General features: G+C 36.2%; 1 protein-coding gene across 8 annotated transcripts in view; it reads right to left on the reverse strand.

The window, feature by feature from the left end:
• Positions 1–21520, reverse strand: part of BIRC6 (baculoviral IAP repeat containing 6) — a 171343-nt gene that overhangs the window by 47863 nt on the left and 101960 nt on the right. For all 8 annotated transcript variants that reach the window (XM_079332309.1, XM_079332311.1, XM_079332310.1 and 5 more), the window contains 8 exons: positions 19333–19464; positions 16914–17081; positions 15396–15569; positions 11804–12000; positions 9407–9707; positions 6721–6938; positions 4296–4460; positions 2241–2409 (listed from right to left, as the gene is read on the reverse strand). In XM_079332309.1, coding sequence (XP_079188435.1) covers positions 2241–2409; positions 4296–4460; positions 6721–6938; positions 9407–9707; positions 11804–12000; positions 15396–15569; positions 16914–17081; positions 19333–19464 — 1524 coding nt within the window. The remainder of the gene's footprint in view (positions 1–2240; positions 2410–4295; positions 4461–6720; positions 6939–9406; positions 9708–11803; positions 12001–15395; positions 15570–16913; positions 17082–19332; positions 19465–21520) is intronic.

Raw genomic sequence — 21520 nt, forward strand, 5'->3', positions numbered from 1 at the left:
CTTTCAACTCAGCAGTAATTACTGCACTGGAATTTTGCCTTGTTATCACTAAGACAAACTGTTTTCAAGGGTTCCTTCCCAACTAAACACACATCTGGCTCAAATATTAACAAAGAGAACACATTCTTTCACGGAGTCCTTTTTGCACATTTCCCTTTCATACTAATATCCCATTGTGCTTACAAAGACGAGCTTGACTGATGCAAGCCTAGCAAGTTATTATTTTTTAAATCCAGGAGAGCATTGTTAATTATAGTGCTGTATAGACTTCTGAACAAATACAGCAGGAAACATTCATACTGCTTGGATCAATCAAAGGATAACAACTGCCAGATTTTACAGTTCTTAATTTCAATAGAAATAACCCTGTTCATTGTGAACTTGTAAACAGAAGAGTAGTTTTCAGTTTTTCCTCTGAAAAGGAAGGTTTTGCTTTGCTTTAATACAGTTTACCTGCTACATTGCTCATTCTTTCCTAATTGTTAATGCACAGGAACAACATTTCAACATCTCCTGCCAACCACAAACAACAGTAGTTCAGCAGTGGAAGACACACCTACAATGAACATGCCTCACCAAAACTTTGCCTTTTCTTTGTACGTTGAGAAACAAATGGTCCTTGAAAGCCAAACTAGCCTGCCACCAGCCACATATCTCATTTCTTCTATCAGTATCTGACTGTTCTCTCCCAGTTAAAGGTGACTTACATAGATATGTTTTTCTATTGAAAACAGCAAAAAGCAATTTCAGAAGCTGTGATTCATCTGTAACTCAGGACCAACTGCATCATCCTTTAGATGACATGGCATTTTTGCCAGGCCTTTCAATGACTCTTCCTCAACAAAGAATCTATGAGTATCTATTAAAAAGATTGCTTTATTATTTTACTTTATCATTCCTTGATTGTTTTACATTGTATTTTCAAATGCAATGATGAGCTTGGTCTATCATTAGCTCATTTTCCTCATTGTAATATGTGCAAAACAGAACCAACAAATTCATTGCAAAATTAGGGTGAGGTGTTGAACTGCAGACTAGCAAGTGAATTGAAAGATCTTCGTATTTTTATTTTTACTCTAAGACCCCAGCAGACTTTTTGAACTAGTTCCATTCCATCACACAAGATTATGTAATGCCCTAGTCAGTACAAATTAAAAGAGCCACATTCTTGTTTTAGCCCTAAGTATCTTCAGAAATACTTAAGACGGGTGATTTCTCTTTTACCTCAAACATAAAATATATGCTGTAATTCATGGAGCTATAAAATTGTTTCATGAATTCACAGCACCACACCCTCCAACTGGCATCCCAAAGAACTGCAGTAATGTGACAAAGACATTTATCAGTTGCTCCAAAAATAGAGCAGGCAAAATAAGCTCCAAAACTAAATTACTCAGATTTGGAACAACTCCTCCAGATACTTAAGGATTAAATCCATCTTTATAAACAAAGTAGCTTAATAAAAATCCAAACTAAGGCTCATCTCCATATTAAGGCCTGTCATCTACTTATACTGAACATAAATCACAAACCTAGTCTGCTGATTCTGTCATTAGTTCTGCACAGGCATTTGCTTATTAATTCATACTGCTTCACACCACCTTGTAAAACTGAAATGGTCTCCCCAGGAAGGCACAACATACCAGATGAAAACGACCAAAGCATCTTTGTTTCAAAATTACAAGCAGAAATTTGATGAACTCATAGAAACAGCTTGGTTTTGCTTTAAAAAACCCAACAATTTAATTGTTCCCATATATTTGAAATATTTTGAAGTTCTGGTAAGAGGCTTATTTTCGCATTTCCTAAACAAAAGAAAAAAAAAGCTCTGACTGAAGTAGAATTGCCCTACTATGTGCAACATTTACCAAATTCAGGCATGCATTTCCTCAATTTTCTTTTTTCACAGTCATGCTCCTGTATAATGTACTCTTTTTCTCTGTGTATCTTCTGTAGAAGAACCAACATGCAAACTTTTTAGAAGAAAACACCATTTTCCTGCTGGTTTCAACAGCTGAAGAACTGAACTTCAAATTTAAAGAGGTTTTGAAAAACATGTGAGCATTTCAACAAAATTCTGTTGGATGATTTTGTTTTCTAAGGCTCAAGTGAATGTTCCATTAATAAAATACTAAACTGGCAAGCGTACTGAAACTAGCAAGAAGCACCTGTTGTTTCTACAAAAGCTGAATAGACAGAAGTAAGGCAGCTTTGATGTTGAAGGAGGCAAGGACCATTACCTGAGTCGTTGCGGAGGTACGATGACATTGCTGGGATGAGACAAGACTGACTGAGCAGCTCTAGGAGAACGGATGGAAGAGCGCTGCTGTTTTGGCCTCTCCCCTCGTGGCTTGTTTGAGACTCCTCATTTGATGTACTCCCTGCAGGATTTATGTAACTGGCAAGAACCTGAAATACACCAAAGTATTTAATAAAAACTGATTTATTTCAATCAAAAGAACTTTGACTTTCCTTAAGACAGATGCCCTAACACTTCACTAACTGCTTTGAGAATTCAATTCCGGTATTTATTTCAGCAGGCCCAAAAAGATGTTTCAGAAGAATTTCAATACAGCTATTACATTATTCAAACTCTGGCTAATGATAAAATTAAATAACTATTTTAAATCTGAATTATTTTAGGAGATCAATTAACATGAATTTTGACAAACCTGCTGGAGTTACTCAAAGCAAGTTTGCCAGCTCAGACCCCTGAGACCTGCAGATGACCAGTCCTTTTTACTTTATAACACCAACTAACAGTAGGACTTTTCTTTTTTTCAACTGCAAATGCTTTAAATATTTTTGTAACCTCCTGTGGGATGGGACTTCAAGGTTTACAGATGAAACAGTAAGTTATGGTGAGCACAACAGTTACCTGAAGGAACAATTACTCATGAGCACAGCTCATACGTGAGTAAACAAAGAGCAGCCTTCCCCTTGGCAATGGTGGGAAGGCACCTCCTGACTGCACACCCACCTGTCCCAAGGTGGCTGTGGCTGAGTTCACAGGCCCTTACTGTGTTGTAGATGTAAGTACTTCTGATCTGGACTCTCAAAGTAAGAAACTTTGAGGCCTGACAGGCTGTACTGCTTGAAGTCCCAGCGACTCCACTGACCTTTTCAGACTCTTTTCTTTCATTCTCCCTCTTTGTTCTAGCCTCCTTACCCATAGTATTTTGCTGCAGCATCTTATTAGCACTCTGTACAACAGAATTTATCTAAACCTTTCTAGAGCAGGGACTAAGGGAAGTCTGCTGTACAACTGACAGACATGTTCAGCAAAATCCTACTTCCTTCAACTGCTGAGTGCCCTAAGCAAATGCCTTCTTACTTGATGACTTTTCACATTCATAGCTAAACCTCCCCCTGGCAGAATACAGAATACTGCCTGGAAGCTTTGCTGAGAGTAATTCAGGCATTTTCCCTCTTTCTTGCATAGACAAATGTTTTCAAATTTAATTTTTTTACTCCCTTTCGCAAGGGATATCATGATTGTGTCAGGCAATCTATAGTAACTAAAATAACTGAGCATCAAAATGGTATCTTTATCAGGGGGTGAGCTGTTTCAAAATTTAATCTTCTTTGTGCTCTAACCCCAGCACTGAGGGCTCTGTGAATTAAACTTTTGATGACTAGATACAATCTCAAACTTCCTACCCTGAGCTAAGAGAATAGGGACTCATTAGATTTCATAATGGACTGAAAAGCCTGATTATGCAGGATCTTCTTCTCCTTAGCTATTTAGAAGACATCAGAATTTTACTAAGATCTAGATTTTTATTGGAGAACTACTGTCATGCAATTGACACTCAAGATTTTCTAGTATGTATGAATGAGATTTTATTACATTGGCATAACACACTCATGGACACCAGCAGCAACTACGGCACTTCCTTAAAGTAGAGTGAAAGTATGCAAGAAATGAATAGTTAACAGTTTGGCACACAAATCAAAATGCCTGTTCCCATATCTTTCTCTTTCAATGGACAGTCTTCACTTTTGATTGAGTACAGTTCTTTTGACAGAGGTGTGTGACAGCTCATGGGAAATCCACTGGAACACCTCCTCGCTCACTTTCTCTTCACACCCAGGTCTTTTATGTAGCAGCCTAGTGACATTTGGAAACAGTCTTGCTCAAAATATCATCTATATAATTTTCCATTAAGACAGTTGTCCGCAAATAATTTTTGCCCAAAATATTATAATTACTCTACTGTGTGACTGACAAAACTCCAGTTTTACTATCCATGCTTTAAGTGCCTCTCATTTATCAAAATTTCATAATTACACACCTGTAGAAGGCAGGTCACATGCTCTTCTTCTAGTCTTTGCTTAGTCAAGGCTTGTTCAACATCCCATCCTGAAGCTGTAGAGCCTGTTCCAAAGCCTGTACCCTTAGCCCAGTACAACTGCTGCTCTTCTGTTGATGCAGTATTGTGTGTACTTGACACCTGTGGCTGTTAAAAAAAAAAAAAAAAAATTTCATAATTTCATCTTAGTAGCCCTATAGCGCTATCTTTAAAAAGCCTTTGTTATGCAAAAGAATATAATCCTAGTTTATTAACTTTCTAAAGATATCAGGATCCAGTGAAATTCAAAGCTTTCCATAGGAAAGACTACTACATATATGGAGTTCTAGTAAAGGTCAGCAGTAAACTATCAAAAGTAGCTCTTCAATTTGACCAGTACTGTAAGCCCTTTACCATTCTCTTTCAAGATACTATCACTGCTTCAATGATGAGAGGTATTAAAATGCTACTTAATCAATATCATTCTAAACATCACAGCTCTGTAATTATTGCTGCTTAGAACCTAGTCAAATCTAATAACACAGTGAGATGAAGGGGATGGGAGTGGCAAAGTTATCAAGAGAACAGAACTGAAACATTAAAATGCTCAAGTATTTGTTGATTTTGAATAAATGCTCCAAATACCAAGAGCAGTAAGTTACATGTATACCTCTGACACATGTTCCCTGAGTCACTAGATACACACTACCTCCTGTCCAGGTTAGAGAAAGGAAGTTACTTATGCTTAAAATTTTCTGAGAGCACATTTTTGCAACAGTGCTTGTACAGCTTTTGCCAATGGTCTGCCTCAGTGATTTTATTACACTGCTTAGCCCACATGAAGTGCTGTGGAAGTATTTATACTAATTTTTGAATTTTAGTAGGTCATTGGTGAAAAGGATGCAGAAAAATCTCTGATAAGCACTTTTTAACTGATGTTTTCCTACTTATATATTTAGCACCCTAAACAATTGACTTGCTACATTCATTACTCGGTGACAATTAACTGGAATTACAATATTTGTTCTATGGCTCCAAAAAGTTCCATTTTCTGTTCACATCTCCTTCACTGACTTTGTTAAAGATTATATATGAAAGAAGAAAAATTATGTATGAACAGACTGCAAGGGTAAAAGAAACTATCACCTGTGAAGTATCATATGGACAGTAGTCTGGAATAATCTTTTAATTTTTACATAGGGAAAGGAATGTGTCTTGGTGATGAAACAGCTGTGTGGTTATTTTCATGCAGATATTACTCATTACATCACTCATGAACATGTTGTTCCTTTAACACTCGAGAGGACTGTCATGAGCACTGAATTAAAGCACTTAAGGGAGAGCCTGGCCCCAGAAATATAAGTCTCAGTACAGGCCTGATGGATCTCTAGTTTCAAGTTACCATCTATCATTTGATAGATATGAATTATGAGAAAGCAAGCTATTTAAGGGGTCATAGTAGCACTGAAGCAGAAATAAGAATTAATGGTTGCCCTTTCCCCAAACATGCAAAAATGCTAAGGTGTTAATGTGTCAGCAGCCTGATACCCCATTAGAAGTAGAATCTCCCAGCTTCCCCTTGAATTCGATTAGCCATTAAAGTGAATTATGCTCAGGCACAGCTTCAACTCTTGCTTGCTCAACTCTTCATCAGTATCAGAGCTGCTAAAATATGGACAGCCCTATATTTTGCAGGTACAAATCCATATTCAGCCACCACGAACTGTTTCAAGAAAGCCTCCACGAAAACAATGCTGAAGAAGGCAAGTCATTAATGACTTTTTAAATACTTTTACAGACAATTGCACAATTATTTGCAGAAATGGTAACTTACAGTCCTAAAACCAAAATCAGAATATACATATTCCAAATAGAGGGTGGTATAACACGGGAAAGAAATACCTTGACAAAAGTCGAATTATAGAGATTAATTTGGGATTTTGAATATTATGGAAAATTTTTGTCTTTAGATCTCATTTAAATATCACTACAAAGATTGTAACAAAAAATCACTGCATTAATTCATTAATTTTCACAACACATCTATATTTGTGAAGCATTTGAAAGGAAATGGTTTGTAATCAGTAGTTTAGATGATGAATGTTAAATAAGGTAATGAGGTCATACTATCTAATGGGTATTAAAGAACCACCATTCACTGGGCATTATGCCTCTCCTGCCCTGAAAGAGAAGGTCCTGTGAAAGAAACTGATTCCATCTTAATGCCTCAAGACAAGACTTCTTTCTCTAATTTCATGATTACTGTGTTTATTTGCAACATGCAGGGGCAATTACCTAATCAAGTACTTCACAATTATTTCAAAGATTTGCAACAACTATGCTACAACGAAAGCAATGAGATGATTTACTTTTCTAAATCAAAACTCTTAGCACTTCTGGTTGGCACACACAGTGCTGGTAAGCTCACCTCTGCCTGGCTGGGACTGGAGCTGGGCACTCTGGGTGCGTGGTGGCTGAGGGCAGACAGACAGGCCAGGATGAGGTGGATGGCGCCGATCTCCAGCGCCATGCGCCGCAGCAGCACTCCATCGTCAGTGGTCAGCGGGGTGGTGCTGAACAAACTGCGCAGCACGTGGAACGGCAGCGTTGGGAGCACGTTCGCTGAAGGGGACTGCAGGATGTGACCTAGGGTGGAGAAGAAAAACATCAAACTCACATAGTTCAATACAGCCTATTAAACTCTGCAATAGTTTATGAACATACAGAAATCTGCTAAGGACTTAAGCACTCGCATAGAGCAAAGCTATCTAAAACTGTGTTTCTCTCCTGATTTGCCATTTCCAGGGAGAAAACTGGCTTGGATTAAATTTTTTTAATCCATATATAATTTTATTCATTCCAAATACAGCAAGGTAAAGAGTGTATGGTATCAGCTAATGCCAGCTAAGCCGACAAGCAGCAGTAGTTTATCACATGTAATATTCTTTTTTGTATTCTTGTGTCCAGTGTGAATTAATGCAGTCACACAAACCAAGTTTCTATTGAATACATGGTAAAATAATAACATAATTTTAATTAGATGAGTAGCATGAATTTTGTGCTACAATTACTTAAAATTTTTAACCCCTATGCATTATAAGCAGACATTTTATTTTAAAAGCCAGATTTCAAATAATGGAGTGACCTATTAAGGTAACACACTCAGATATGGGAAACTATCTCAATCCTTTTCCTACACTTAACAACACATTTCACATTCCTTCCCCAGTGCATACATAAAGAGAAGAAACTGACAACTGGAGACACATCAAACAGTGAAAATACCTTAAAATAGCCAACTCTGTCTAGAAGTTTGCTTCCTATTTTAAATATTTTATTTTCTCCATCATTCTTAAGAGTTTACCAGCTATAACATCATCCAGAGATTTAAACAAATGTCTGTATTTGTGTATATATGTATCTACACACATACATACAAGTGTTAATTCATACCTATTTCATACTCTTTTGCAAAGACAAGAAGGAATCAAAACTCCTCTGAGATCTCCATAAATAAAATCAAAAACTTTTAAAAAATAAGCCCATGTGACAGAATTCCATAACTGCAGGCATAGCCAAATCAAAAAAGAGAAAATCTAAACATTTGCACATTATTTATCTTTGCAGACAACTGAATCCATGTTTTAATTTATAAGCCATAGATTTAGAATTGCAGCTCGTCATATTATGCAAGATAGTAATGAAATACTAAATGTATGAAAAGCTGCATTTCAAACAAAAAAAGGAAGATATTAATAGCTTATATAGAAAACTAATGTGGGTACAACTGAACCTACATTTTGTAGAGTTGAATTCAGACTAAGGGAAAAGAGAAACTGGCTGTTTAGTCCAGCTAAAACAAAGGCTATGAGGGAATGTAATTCCTGTCAAAAAAATGCATCAGAGAAAGAAGAGCAATTTGCCACAAACTGCATACGAATAAATACAGGCAGAAAATTAAAGCAGCCCCTACACATCAAGAAAATTATGTTCTGGAATGGTATTCCAATAGCTGTAGTGGCTGCACACACACACACACAAAAAAGAAAGCAATCTAAAAAATTAGACATAAAAATTGCCTGCAGTAGTAAGGGACCGGGACTACTCTAGAAACTGCATATTGTTCTTCAGCTATTTACCACTCAAATTGGGTGGGTGTAAGCAACCAGATTGAATTTTTATTGCCCAATTTATTCTCGTCTACTGTCCTGCACCTAAATATGAGAGAAATAAAATGCTAAGCAGAACAGAGGGCAAATGAGATTCTTGGTTTTCTAGCTGGTATCATGAGGTGCATGTTGCACACAACTCTATAGAGTGCTTAATAAAGACTAACTTCTGATGACTGCAGCCTAGTCATAATCACAGAATCATGTAAGTTGGAAAAGATCCTGAGATCAAAGTTCAGCAATAAACCCTTCACTGCTCAAGTGCACCACTACAGACTACCCAGTGAAAGGAACTGCCTTAAATATACAAAAACATATTTCATACACACTCTTCCAGTTTTTCAAAACAGTAAGAAACACAAATATTAGAACTATTTGCGGAATTCCAGGTTCATTTGGAAAGACACTGACAATAACTGTTTTCTTAGCTTGTCTCTTTGAAGAATATCCCATTTCTCCCTCTGAACTCACAACAACAAGGCAGAGCTTTTGTTCAAGCAATTTAATCACCATAATCTTTACATCTTACTCTCCTCTAGAACAATATTACTCAATGGTTCACTCTACGTCTGTTGTCGCTTTGCTCTTATCCATATTATTCTGCATTTGGTTGCAGAATTATAGGATGTTTGCTCAAGTAGTTTAGCACTTCCAGCTACTGAGATCATTGTCTGAATGCAGTCATATTGACAGTGCCATTGTTAGGTTTCATCAGTGCTTATTTTACAATTAATCTGACATGAGATGTAAAACCTTGAATATTGATGATTGTGATAAAATTTTGCCAGACAGAATTGAATAGAGACAAGTTTATCAAAGATTCCTGCAATGTGCTTCTGCACAAACCAATTCTAATTTCCTGCTAAAAGCAATACAGTGCAAATAAATTTAAGTAAAATGATCTATCTGTGGTCTACAAAGAAAGGTAATAATTACAGCACATACTTCCTTCACCATCATCTGTAACTCCCAACACCAATCTCAACAGACACTGAGCATGTTTCCGTTCTTTTAGCAGCACCTCAGCATAGCCCGGGAGACGGAGAAATAAACCAAAGGCAGCCAAAGAATGTGCAGGTATGGGAGACATAGTCTGGACTGTTGACTTGATCGGTGGAGGTTCTGCAGCAATTGTTTCTGGTGCTTCGTACACCAATTCCCCTGATTGTTCAATGGTAACCCATTCAAACTGATCGCTGTCCTTCTGTTTTTCCTGTGTGGCTGATGTAACCACGGGAGTGCTCACCTTAACCAACAGAAACAAAGAAATTTGGCAGTCATTCAGTTAAACACCTTAAACAAAAATTCTATTATAGTAAGGATCTAAAAGACATGCAATCTTAATGTAGGACAGAATAAAGAAATCATATGAAATACTCTACCATTTGCAGATACAGGGACCATGCTAAATGGCTGAAAAGGACATATATATTGCATTTTCAATACAGTGCTAGAACTTTGTGCTTACACAAGCAAGCAACCTAAAATCCTCAGTTAAAGCGTGTTGCTTAAATATAGAGGCATAAGAGACAAATTACTCTGAAGTAAATATGAAGATTAATTTATGTACCATACTTTTAAATAAGAAATGGCCCTTTTATTTTTAACATTAAAACACTGCAAATGTAAGTATTTAATTTTTTATTACATATTGCAAAAAGAAGAAAAATTAATCATAAGGCCTTTAAAAAAGAAGAATAACTTCAGGTATCTTAGCAGTTTTGTAGCAACTCATGATCCTTTTGAGCTTTTGATTGATTTGGCAGGCTTTATTACTATTATACTCTAACAGAACAGTCTGTTTTATGACCAGAGGACTGTGCAGCCAAGCATTATGATGGGAATCAGAGTTTAAGGGGGTAGGAGATGTACAGAGCCCCAAGGCATAATCAAACAATTTAAATGAAATTATGACACCGAGGTTCTTCTTATAATTAAATGTCACAGAGATTTCAGGCTATCATGCATTCAGATAAACTGATTTGATCATATTCAGAATTTTAGTACTAATCACTAGACTGATCTAAACTAGGAAAGATTAATATGAAAATCCTTTACAGAAATTATCCAGAATACTAAATTCCTAATTTAAAGTCAAAGCCATGTTTTATTGCATTTATTCCAATTATCTTCACATTAGGAGAATCAGTTGTACCAGTGACTTGGAGAAATACAAAATTAAAAAAATAAGAGTCTGGAGAAATCATCAGTCTTCACTCTGAATAGTCTGTTTGGTATTATTGATTTAATTTTTTTAGGGTACACAGAATTCTTTTTCAGTATTTTAATCTCAACATATATCTCAAGCTAAGAAAATATGAAAAGACAGTAGTTCTCAGGACTATAGAAAAAGTATGAAACTAAAAGGAATTAAATTTCTCATGGTCATAAATTACCTTTCTTGTCCCGCAGAAATCCATATCATTCTTCTTTAATACAGAGTACCCATTATCCCTCTTGAAATTCATAATACAGTAACTGTTTATGTAAATACATTTCCTTAACTAGTAATTTTTGAACTGCATTGGTACTGGACCTCTAAGGTCTTGGTAGAACTATTTACAAAGGATGCATACTAATTATCCAGTCTCACTACAGGATTCCTATGGTTGCCAAAATTTGGCAGTCAGGGTACTGAATAGCACCCTTAATTCATGATTAGTTCAGTTTCAAAGGGAATAAATATTCCTTCCTGTTAGGGGTATCAGCCAAAAACTTCAAAAATATGGTCAAATAGAATCTTAACTCACAGACTATGTTTTCCCTTTTTAGCAGTGTGTACTTAGAACAGCAGCCAAAGGAGTAATTCCACACTAATGCCACTATTGACACTTTTGAAATGCCTATCAATGCATCCAGAGAAATTCTATATATATAAAAGTATACAAATAATATCCATTATTTCTTAATATAAATACAATTAAGATTACACTGTTATTCATAATAATAAAATTATATCATCTGCTTTGAGAACTGAACTTCACTTAACCATAGAAGTATCTATGAGGGTACACTTTCATGAACACTTAAATTATGAGAAAGAATACCTTGATAGTACATCAGTAACTTTATTTTACAGCACCCTTAAGATACTTCATGTTAACAGAAGCAGCTTGCCTTGGTCCCACAAGGGCATGGCTACTCAGGCAGTCTGTGACATGGACAGGGGAGCTCATGGACAGCTGGACCCGCCTGTAGAGTTATGCACTTGCCTATTTTGAAGTAACTTCCTCACATAACTGAGAAGTAAAACTGAACCACAGAGAATGATACGGAAAATGCAGTCCTTAACCAAACAAAATACTCTCAGCAAGGTTTCTGACATTTTTTTTTTCCACTCACTTGTTGAATTACGTCAGGATAAAGCATAGGGAGTCTCTCTGCAATAAGAGCCAATCCGCCCATGCCTGCAAAAACTTGCAGTGGAGATTGAATGGGACAGGTTTCAAGAAGTGATTCATCTAGAATTGCATCCATACACTCATCCCCAGGACTGATGGCTTCATCTTCAGGGCAAGGCCCCAGTAAATCTGCATGCTCTACAAAAACCCAAATGTAAAAGAAATTAATACATATCATCAATACCGTATTTAGTCCTTGTTTAATAGTGGATTTCAAAAGAAGGTTCCTTCTCAAGCAAAGACTGAACCCAGAACACAAAATGAATACAAGAATATCAAAAGAAAATAAAAGTATTAGAGGTACCTTTTGCCAGTGACAGCAGATCTATGTCAAACCCAGCATTATTTATACAGAGCTACATGTTAATTATTAGAATTATGTTTTATTAGAATTTGATCTATGCCTTCAAGACTCTGCTAATGTTGAAGTTATGACACTTTTTAACACTGTTTCATTTAGAAGGTAAATGTAGGGTTGTTGTTCTCCAATAAAGAGTTTATAGCTGAAGAAAGGAAAGATAATCTTAACCTTGTTTTGCTTCTCACATCTTCTCTGTGAGGTGTCAAAATGACCCTCTGCGAAAGCCACAAAATTTAATTCTATTCTTCCTCATGAATAAAGACCATGATCTGGATTTCTAACTTTCTACTTGCCTCCATCGTCTCAGCTTATGACTAAGCACCCTAATATCTTGTACAAATGACAAAAACATGAACATTCTATCCACTCATGCACACAAGTACAGACAGAATATACAGAATCCTACCACAATTCCTTATCACCAAAAAATCAACCCTCTATGCTAATTGCCACAGGCAAACTTCAGTGAATATCCTGTGTATTTAATCTAAAAATCTGTTTTGCATATCATATTTTTAAGCAATATAATGCAGGGGTCCTCCAAGTCTTCACAATACAGACACATCAGAAGGCAGAAGAGATCAAGTGGTGTTAGTATCTCTTCACTGTCAGCAGTCTGACACTCCTGATAATCCTCAGTTATACTCCAAACATATAGCACATATGCTATTATTTATGATATACTTGCAGAAACACAGAAGCACGTTAAAGAATAACTTGGGCAGCTATCAAAACAAATTTATGAAAAAATTTTAAACAGCAGACACTGTATCTTTTAACAGATACTTCATCTTTTAAAACTGCTTCTTCTCTAATTTGAAAGGGAATAGGAAACAGCATGTCGTTCCCCATCCTAATTCTCAACTTTTAAACATGCAAGAAGCACTGTGTTATAGGACATCACTGATATACTATGGGAGGATCACAGTGCTTTGGAATAAGATGATCAAAGTGTAAGATTTAATAAGCTTAAATCAGGGACATATAGGAATATGTACATGGATTCATCCTACTTCATCATACATCCTACTTCAAACACAGACAATGAGAAGTCTGTCTGTAGAAGAGTTTCACAGACAGACTAAGAAAAAGTCACAGATACTAGCAAAGCAGGATAATCCTTGTAAGAAAATGTCCAAACATAACACTTTCAGTACATACAGCTTTTATGTCTACTGTTCTAAAGGATATAGGCAAAAATCTCTGTGGAAGTGCTCCTTTTCCCCAGACAGTAGGTGAGGGTGACACAAACCTGCTGACATCAGCAAGGAACTGCCTTCCACCAGACATATGGAGGATTCCACCTCACTGGGCTGAACATGATTTCCAAATCAATTGCTTGCAATGGCATGAATTGATTGGACTACAGGAAATGTTAGATATCCTTCATAACAATAGTTTTAAACTAAAGATTTTGACAAAAAACCTCACCCTTCTGTTTTGCAGTGTAAAAAGCCTTCCCAAAGGAAGAAAACAAGAAAATAGAAAACATAGACATACTAACAATGCACAGAAAGCCGTTCTTCTGCAAAAGCCACTTGAAAAGTAAGTTCTCAGGGAATAAGGCTACAGGCAGAGCCTTTCACTGTGAGTGCAAATACAGTATCATCTTCAGTATTCACTCAAGGAGTCACACTTAAATATGCTTCTCAAGCCCTTGTTTTAATCTTATAATCCAATTCAAACCTCCATCCATTTCACCTCCATGAGTATTTTCCAAGTTTTCAGTGAAGTCACACACTTCAGATGCGAAAAACTGTTGATCTCAAAAAAGGCATTGAAGCACATCAAAGAGATGTTAATAAATGACACTTTTCCTCAGGTAGTAACAAATGTAACACTAGAGACACCATGTGAAGCCATAAAATCTATCCAGCACAGATGGTGTCAAAAAACTTTAAGTAGCAAGTAAAGGAGCATTGATATGTAAGAAGGATTTCTCTAGACATCAGAAATTAGACATGAAAAAGCAATAGCTCTAACCTTCATTATTACTGAGTGATGAGTGTGAATGTAACTAATATTTTGCTGTATAGCACCACAGATCAATGGATTTGTAATGACAAACTCAAATTTTCAAAAGTATTTGTCTGAAGTTTAAAAAAAGGGCCCAGTAACTTAAAAAAAGTTCAGAGGACCTTTATGTCTTCACATGCAACTTCACTACTAAATTGAACCTTCTCTAACAATTTAAGTTTTATTCAAATAGTAAAATATTTAATGTATGTTTAGAACCTAAATAACTAAACAAAGGTATTATTTGAAAAAGGTACATCTCTCAGTAGTATGAAAGATATGTGTATCCTGACACTGCATAGTCATGAAAACCTTATTTCAGAACACATATCAAGAGAATTCAATTTTTTTCCCAACACTTCTGTTTCTTATCTTTTCTAGAAACAGACTATCAAGTGAATAGTTTTCAAAAGAAGCCCCTGTCTTAAAATAACTGAATATTTAATTTTGGAATTCCATGCTGTGTCAGCAGGCTGATGATCAGCAAATCACAATTAGTTAATTTCAAAGTCCCATTTCCCTAAGTCTTGCCTAAAGGAATGATATAGACATAATTCAGAATAAATTCCTGGGATAGATCTCCTCCTTTCCCCTTCCCCAGCAAGTAGATAGCAAGCAACTGGCTAAAGTATTACCAAGAAATATATCGTATTAGAAAATGTTAAATACTTCTAAAAGCTGGAGTTATAAGACCTGCTCAGAGGGCTTGAGAGAAATCCCCATTTTCTAAGCAGAATTTGGTAGCTATGACACTGCAATAAAAATTTTCACAGGCTCATATGGTTTCAAACAGTTCCTGTGTTACTTAATGTGCCCTTGTTACCAGCATACTTACTGGAGAGAACTGATATACATATCAAGAAATAAAATATATTGTATCTATACAATCATAATTGTATCACATACAATATTACAATGAAAAAATAAAAGTGAAACCAGAATAACCATTGCAGCATCTTAGAGATACAACTTAGGCAGGCAGTGAATTTGCACTTTATCACAAACTTCAGCTCTTTGGTCTAGAAGAGAATAGCTCAGGAAAATCATCCAAGAAAATACAAAAAATCGCTGTTTCTCATCAAGAAAATCAAAACAATTTTTGTCCAAAATAAAAACATTTTTAAAAGCAGTATATCAAAAAAGGAAGAAGACTCACCTTTTTCTGTGTGAAGACGTTTAAATGAGTCTGTTTTTGATAAGCTTGGATCTGAGATGACTTTGGAGCCAAGTTTAACTGTCAGATCTATTGATCGGTATCCTTGAGGGAGTTTGCGGTCATACAGCAGAGTCAGGAGCTGGGCAAGCGTCATTTCAGCTGGTAATGGCTGACCTAGACAACAGTGGCATCAAGTCAGAGAGGAAAATTCTGATTGGGTTATTTTAGCATACATATCCAGGTGCTATTCATTACTTGCACCACACATGCCAAGTAGACTAAATATCATCTGGCTCCAAATTAAGGCCTTAATTTTACCATTTTTTCTCTTGGGAAAAGGGGCCCCATCAGTTTGGAACCAGCCATCAAAAAGATCTATGGCCAACATTCCCTAAGACAGCTCTGTACTGAGAACACAAGCACTTGGCACATTTAACAAATGGCTAAGGCTGTAATTTGATGTGCATTTTAAGTGGGTACTGGCTGTCCCCTTCTATTAAACACCACCTTTGCATCACCCTTGAGATGTGGGGGCATCGAGGTGTGTGTGACCAGAAGGTAAAATGGGTGGTATTGAAAAAAGTGGAAAACAAAGAAATTGGCAATTCTTTTTCAGGCCTGCTAATCTCACTACTCCTGTGTCAGGACAGCAGAACCTAGCAGGAAAAATTAAAAAAAAAAAAAAAATTCACTGCCAAGACTACCTTCCTCCACAGCAATGTAGACTTGAAATCCACATGCAATATAGTCCAAACTGATTTCTCTAATTCAGATTTTGGCCACTTTCTTGATTGCAAATATGTTCTTCCCTGAAATTACAAGCTAATCTCAAGGCAGAAAAATTTTGCCTGATAACAAGTAGATCTACAGACAAAATATTTTAGAGTTAGATTATATAACAGCATGTCCATTTCATCTTGACTGCATTTAATCAAGTAAAACAACATCTAAGAGCTCCTTAGTAACAACCTGTTTGTTCAATTGAATATGGTGTCTTAAGAAAACCAAAAATTAAAAATGACTTGCCATTGTGCAAGTGACTAAGCTTTCTGCCCTTTTTTTCATCACTGATTTTCTTCACATGGCTTATTATTTTGTAGTAACTGTCTGCTGTGCAAGACATGACTAGATCACAAATACAGAACTGTTTACATGACCATCATGAGACAGCTTTACCAGCTACATCCTGAAAACAGGCCACTTCTTTGATTGCAAATATGTTCTTTGTATTCCTGCTTTCACTTGTGAAAGTAGAAGTGTTTTGAGAGTTTTTTTAGAAACAAGGCACTAAACTTCAAGGAAGACTAACATAATTGCTACCTTTTTCAGCTGCTATGATGCTACAATGCTGCAGCAGCTATGTTACAACACTTGCCAGTTGAAAGCTGTTCACCAGCCCAGAAGGGTTCCACACTTCCAAGATGCTAATGCCTATTACCATTGCAACAACTTCCTGATCACATATCAGCTACTGAAAAGACTATAATGTTAATGTTTAAAATGTATTATTAAAGTTACCTGGTAGTAGTTTATGGTATAGATGAAAGACTGGAACACTAATGGTCTTGCTGGAAGATTCTGCTCCTGAAGAAGAAGCACCAACTTTATCTGCCATCACTCTTCCTCGCCTTGATGGTGGGCGGGGAGGGGTGGATGAAACAGCTCTCTTTGACTGAGATTTCAAACCTACCACAGAAGTAAAAAATTTCAAGTTGTTCCAATATTTAATACCCTCAGTTAGCCAAGATAGAACATAGTCAAAACCTTCAATGATAGAAAATGTAAGAACTTTACCTCACTGGATAATTAATACTAGAATAACATTTACGTATAAAACATATTTGGATATAATCCCAGTATTTTTAGTTAAAAGGCCATGCATTCTCCTAAAGCCCAAACATAAGCCAAACCATAACTGGATGATACCATGCATAAAAAAAGCAAAAGCTATTCAGATTCTTCTCTTATTAAGGAGAGTGTCTCACAATGGGCCCAAAAGCAAATTTTTTTAGGCTGCCTTTTAACCTGAAAGCAAGAAAGGCAAAATTTTCCAAACTGATACACATTTCAGCACAGATTATAGATAATAACCACTCGTCTGGCCTACAAAGGTGACTTTAGCTGCAGTAGTGACAGTACCACATGTGATGAAAGGTGTCTTTATACGTGCTTTTCAAGTTCCCTGGCCCCAAAACATTTGCAGTCAGCACTGTATGAAAGTTAGGAGGCAGAAAAGCTCCATAAAATCTTACTGTTATATACTGTTACATAGCAAGACCGCTTTATCTTAGGACAGTTTAAGGTGACTTAAGGTACAGCAAAATTATACTGCAGTCATGTACCCTTCTGTACAGGTGACAGATCAAGTTAAAAAGCCAGCAGGTCAAGACACAAGACAATTACTAACTTATCATTGTCCAAGAGCTGCCACAAAACTAACACCAAATGCTGTAACACACTCTGGTTTCAGCTGGTCATCAGAAGCAGCTCTAACACACAGCACATTGTCCCACAATCTCAGTACACTAAACTAGCTTGCCTCAGGAAGATCAGGCTGCAAATACCATCTTCTCCCTCTATTAATTTTACCCACAGGTAAAAAGTTAAATACTTTTTAATTCTTGAGACTCTGAGGATGCTAAAAAAACCTCAAAATGTATGAAAAATTAATGACAAAAGAAGAAAATATTTGACAAATAGGTAGTAAAAACAAATGAGAATAAGTTTACATTTAAACTCTTACTAAATTGAAGAAAATTGAAAACAACATCAGAAAAAACGAAAATCTGCTTATTTTTAATAGAGAACAGCCTATATTAGGCAGTAGGATGATACAGCTGACTATGCTATGCCCTATCTTCAAGCTTGGCATAGTATTTCTGTTTCTATGACTTTTTTGATTCATGTTTTAACCCTTTGCTTGTACCTACTAGTATTTCAGATACTACTAAAACATACTTAACTTTCTCAAGTGGCACCTACTGTAAATATCTTGTTAGAAAAAGATGCTGTAATTAACATAGCTATGTTGTTTTAAATGCATACCAAGTTCAGTGAAACTGCTGCCCTATTCAACATTTTCTTTAGGATTTGTATCTATATCTAAAACCTGAAATAAAAAGCTTAAGAAATATTGGTGCCAAAAGTCAAAGGAAATCAACATCTCTGCTTTATGCTTCATGAAGTGTGAATGAACTCGAGGTACCTCAATTATGGCAGAATGCTAGATAGGAAGGGAGTAGTTTGAAGTTCATTAATCAACTTCAAACTGAAAGACTAATGACTTCTACAGCCATCATCTGAACTGTAACATTTGTGTACCACTGCAAAATTATTATGTTCAATCTATACCCTCCAACAATAGGTCTGCAGGGAAAGGGCTTACATGAAAGACTTGTGAAGGTTCAACTCATTAGTTTTTATAAACTGAATGCCTTGAAAGAAACTCCAGTATTGGCTGTTTCCAAGTGGAAAAACATGGTTTTATTACAACATCTCCATCTGACAGTTTTTAGCAGAGTACCATTAGTTGTTATAAAAAGTATGTGGATACCTTTTATTTCCAAAGCATATTTTGGGAAGAGAGGTGATTAAGCTCTATTGCACCAGCTACTGCAAAAAGGTAGAAGTAATAATACCCTCCTAGCTCCAGGAGTGTCTTTAAAAAATGCTGTAAAGTACTCTAGCAAAAGCAGCCTGGGTGTCACTGATATATACATGACAAATTTGTCAAAGTATAATCTGCTAGAGGCAGCTGTTTCACCAGGAATCAATCTTTGCTGCCTAACAGACAGTTACATTACAATTACAGTACAGGGTACTACAATCTTTCTAACCATCACTAGTAATAAAATTAATTATTGGTAGATATTTTCTTCCCCCCACACTTCTAACAACAAAAATATCCATTTTTAAAAGACAGAAGAAAAAGACATACCAGAAGCAACAACAACGCTGTAATTGTCCTGAAATCCATTTTCTGCTTTAACTTTTTCTTTCTCTTCATAGTTCTTTTTTTCTTTATCTTCCTTCTGTTCATTAATTAGCTTAGCTGTAATACTGGGTGTATCTATATGGGGATGGAGGGGACAAGGACAAAGAAAGAGAGGAAAGAAAAGCCTTATTAAGACACTAAGTTGATTTTATTAGTTTCTAAGCTGTTAGTAAGGCTTATTCTCAACTACTGTAGCATCTCAAGAGTTCCAATACAGGCAGCAATACCTATGTCAATACCTATGAATTAAGGTATTACAGTAATTCTGGACCGTTCTTCCCCCCAGACTCTGCTCTCTGACAATTTAAATCTGTTACAATTTTAAGCCATTACTTGATGAGTCAAGTGTTTTCACATTAAAAAACCCACTAAATCACTGTAATCAACCAAAAAATCCCTATCCAAACCCAAACCAAATGAACCATAAATTTCACCAAAAATCTTGACAATACAGCAACAGCAAAAAGGGTCTAAAACTTTTTTTTTTAAAAGACAGCTGCAGACTTATTTAAATAGGCTCTTGTATTTGGGTCTGGGTATCTCTCATTACATAATGATCCCATTTCAGAACTGGTAAATTCTCTTCCTTTGAAATTGGAAGATGCCTAAAGTACATCACACAATCAAATCTTGAGCTGTTTGCTTAAGAGAACATTAGATTACTGCAGTTCAACCATTTAGGTTCAATTATTAGTGTAGATCATAACTACCAATAAATTATTAAATCTCATCTAATTTATTAAATCACTGATGATTGGTGACAATGGACAATTTCATACCCTGTACAGTACACACTGGCACCAAAATGGCCAAGTAATTCTCTAAATGCTTCTGAGTAGCAACTTGTTTCCACAGCAGCTCTAAGGTATAACCAGACTCAAGACCCAGAAGTATCATCCAGCTACTTTAACTGTGTGTCACCAGTGGGTGAGGTGCTGAAAGGGATGTAGCTTAGAAATAGGTTATGATTTGTGCCTGAAGACACTAGTTGTGTCTCAGACAGCAGTGAAGACTAAAAAAAGATAGAATGTGAAACTACTGTCACTTAGGACTCAACAGTCACACACATACACTTGCTCTATGTATAGGCCTGTGTGTATATACATATACACACACACACAAATGTATCTATGAGACTGTGTATGTGTTTGGCTTTTAAAAAAAAATTCATAATTATTGTTATTATTACTATCATTACATTTCAGAGTTGCTCTAGTTTTGTCCCAAGGACTCAATTCCCACTTACTGCTGGAGAATTTAAAGGTCATTATTAAAATTATTAAAGAAGGTTAAGCAATTTTAACTACTGAGTGATACTGAGATTTGTTGTGCAGTTTTTCTGACTCAAGCAGTAACTAAAGTCTAAGGTGCATGAAATACAAAACAACTGGTACTCATCCAGGTAATCCTATGTGCTGTGTACTGCACATTTTCTTCCTATGGTGAAGTGATGCAAGCAGCAGATCTATCAATGATTTTAGGACCTCTTTCTCCCCCAATTTTTTTAAAAGCTGGGAAAAAAAAACTATGAAATTAACATGGTTCTTGTGATTTATTTATGCAGAAAGTATGAAATGGTTAATTTGAGAAATTAACAGTAGTAAAGAAAAAAAGAAAAGAAGTTAACCCAAGGGACAGATTCTGACACATGATCTTCCTCCTATTGCTGTAGCAGTGACATCTTTTCTTTCTTTTCTACCTTAGTCCACCCCTTCTGCCTCTCACCCCAAACACACAGCTTGCTCCTGTTATATTCAAGCCTTCTTTACTCTGTCCTAACCATGGACTTTATGGAATGCCATACAAGAACCACAAAGCCAAGGCATAACAATCCTGTAGCAAACCCTAAAGTTATGGTGCCCTACAAAGTCAGCACTTGACCATTTTCAATTACACACATTACAGTTTACCACATCATCCCATTCTCCTCCTCAGTCCTCACTAGCACTGGCTATCAAGCTGACAACAATACACCACTAAGGCAGCTACTCAGTACAGTTTATGTCACTGCTCAACAACTGATCCCTACCCCATACAAAGTGACCATCCCATCCATTACAGTAATGAGATCCTTGTGCAGTTTGTAGCCAGAAAAGCCTTAGTCACATTTCACACATGACTCTCTGGGCAG

This window comes from Erithacus rubecula, assembly GCF_903797595.1.
Source record: "Erithacus rubecula genome assembly, chromosome: 2".
In the NCBI taxonomy this organism is placed as follows: Eukaryota; Metazoa; Chordata; class Aves; order Passeriformes; family Muscicapidae; genus Erithacus; species Erithacus rubecula.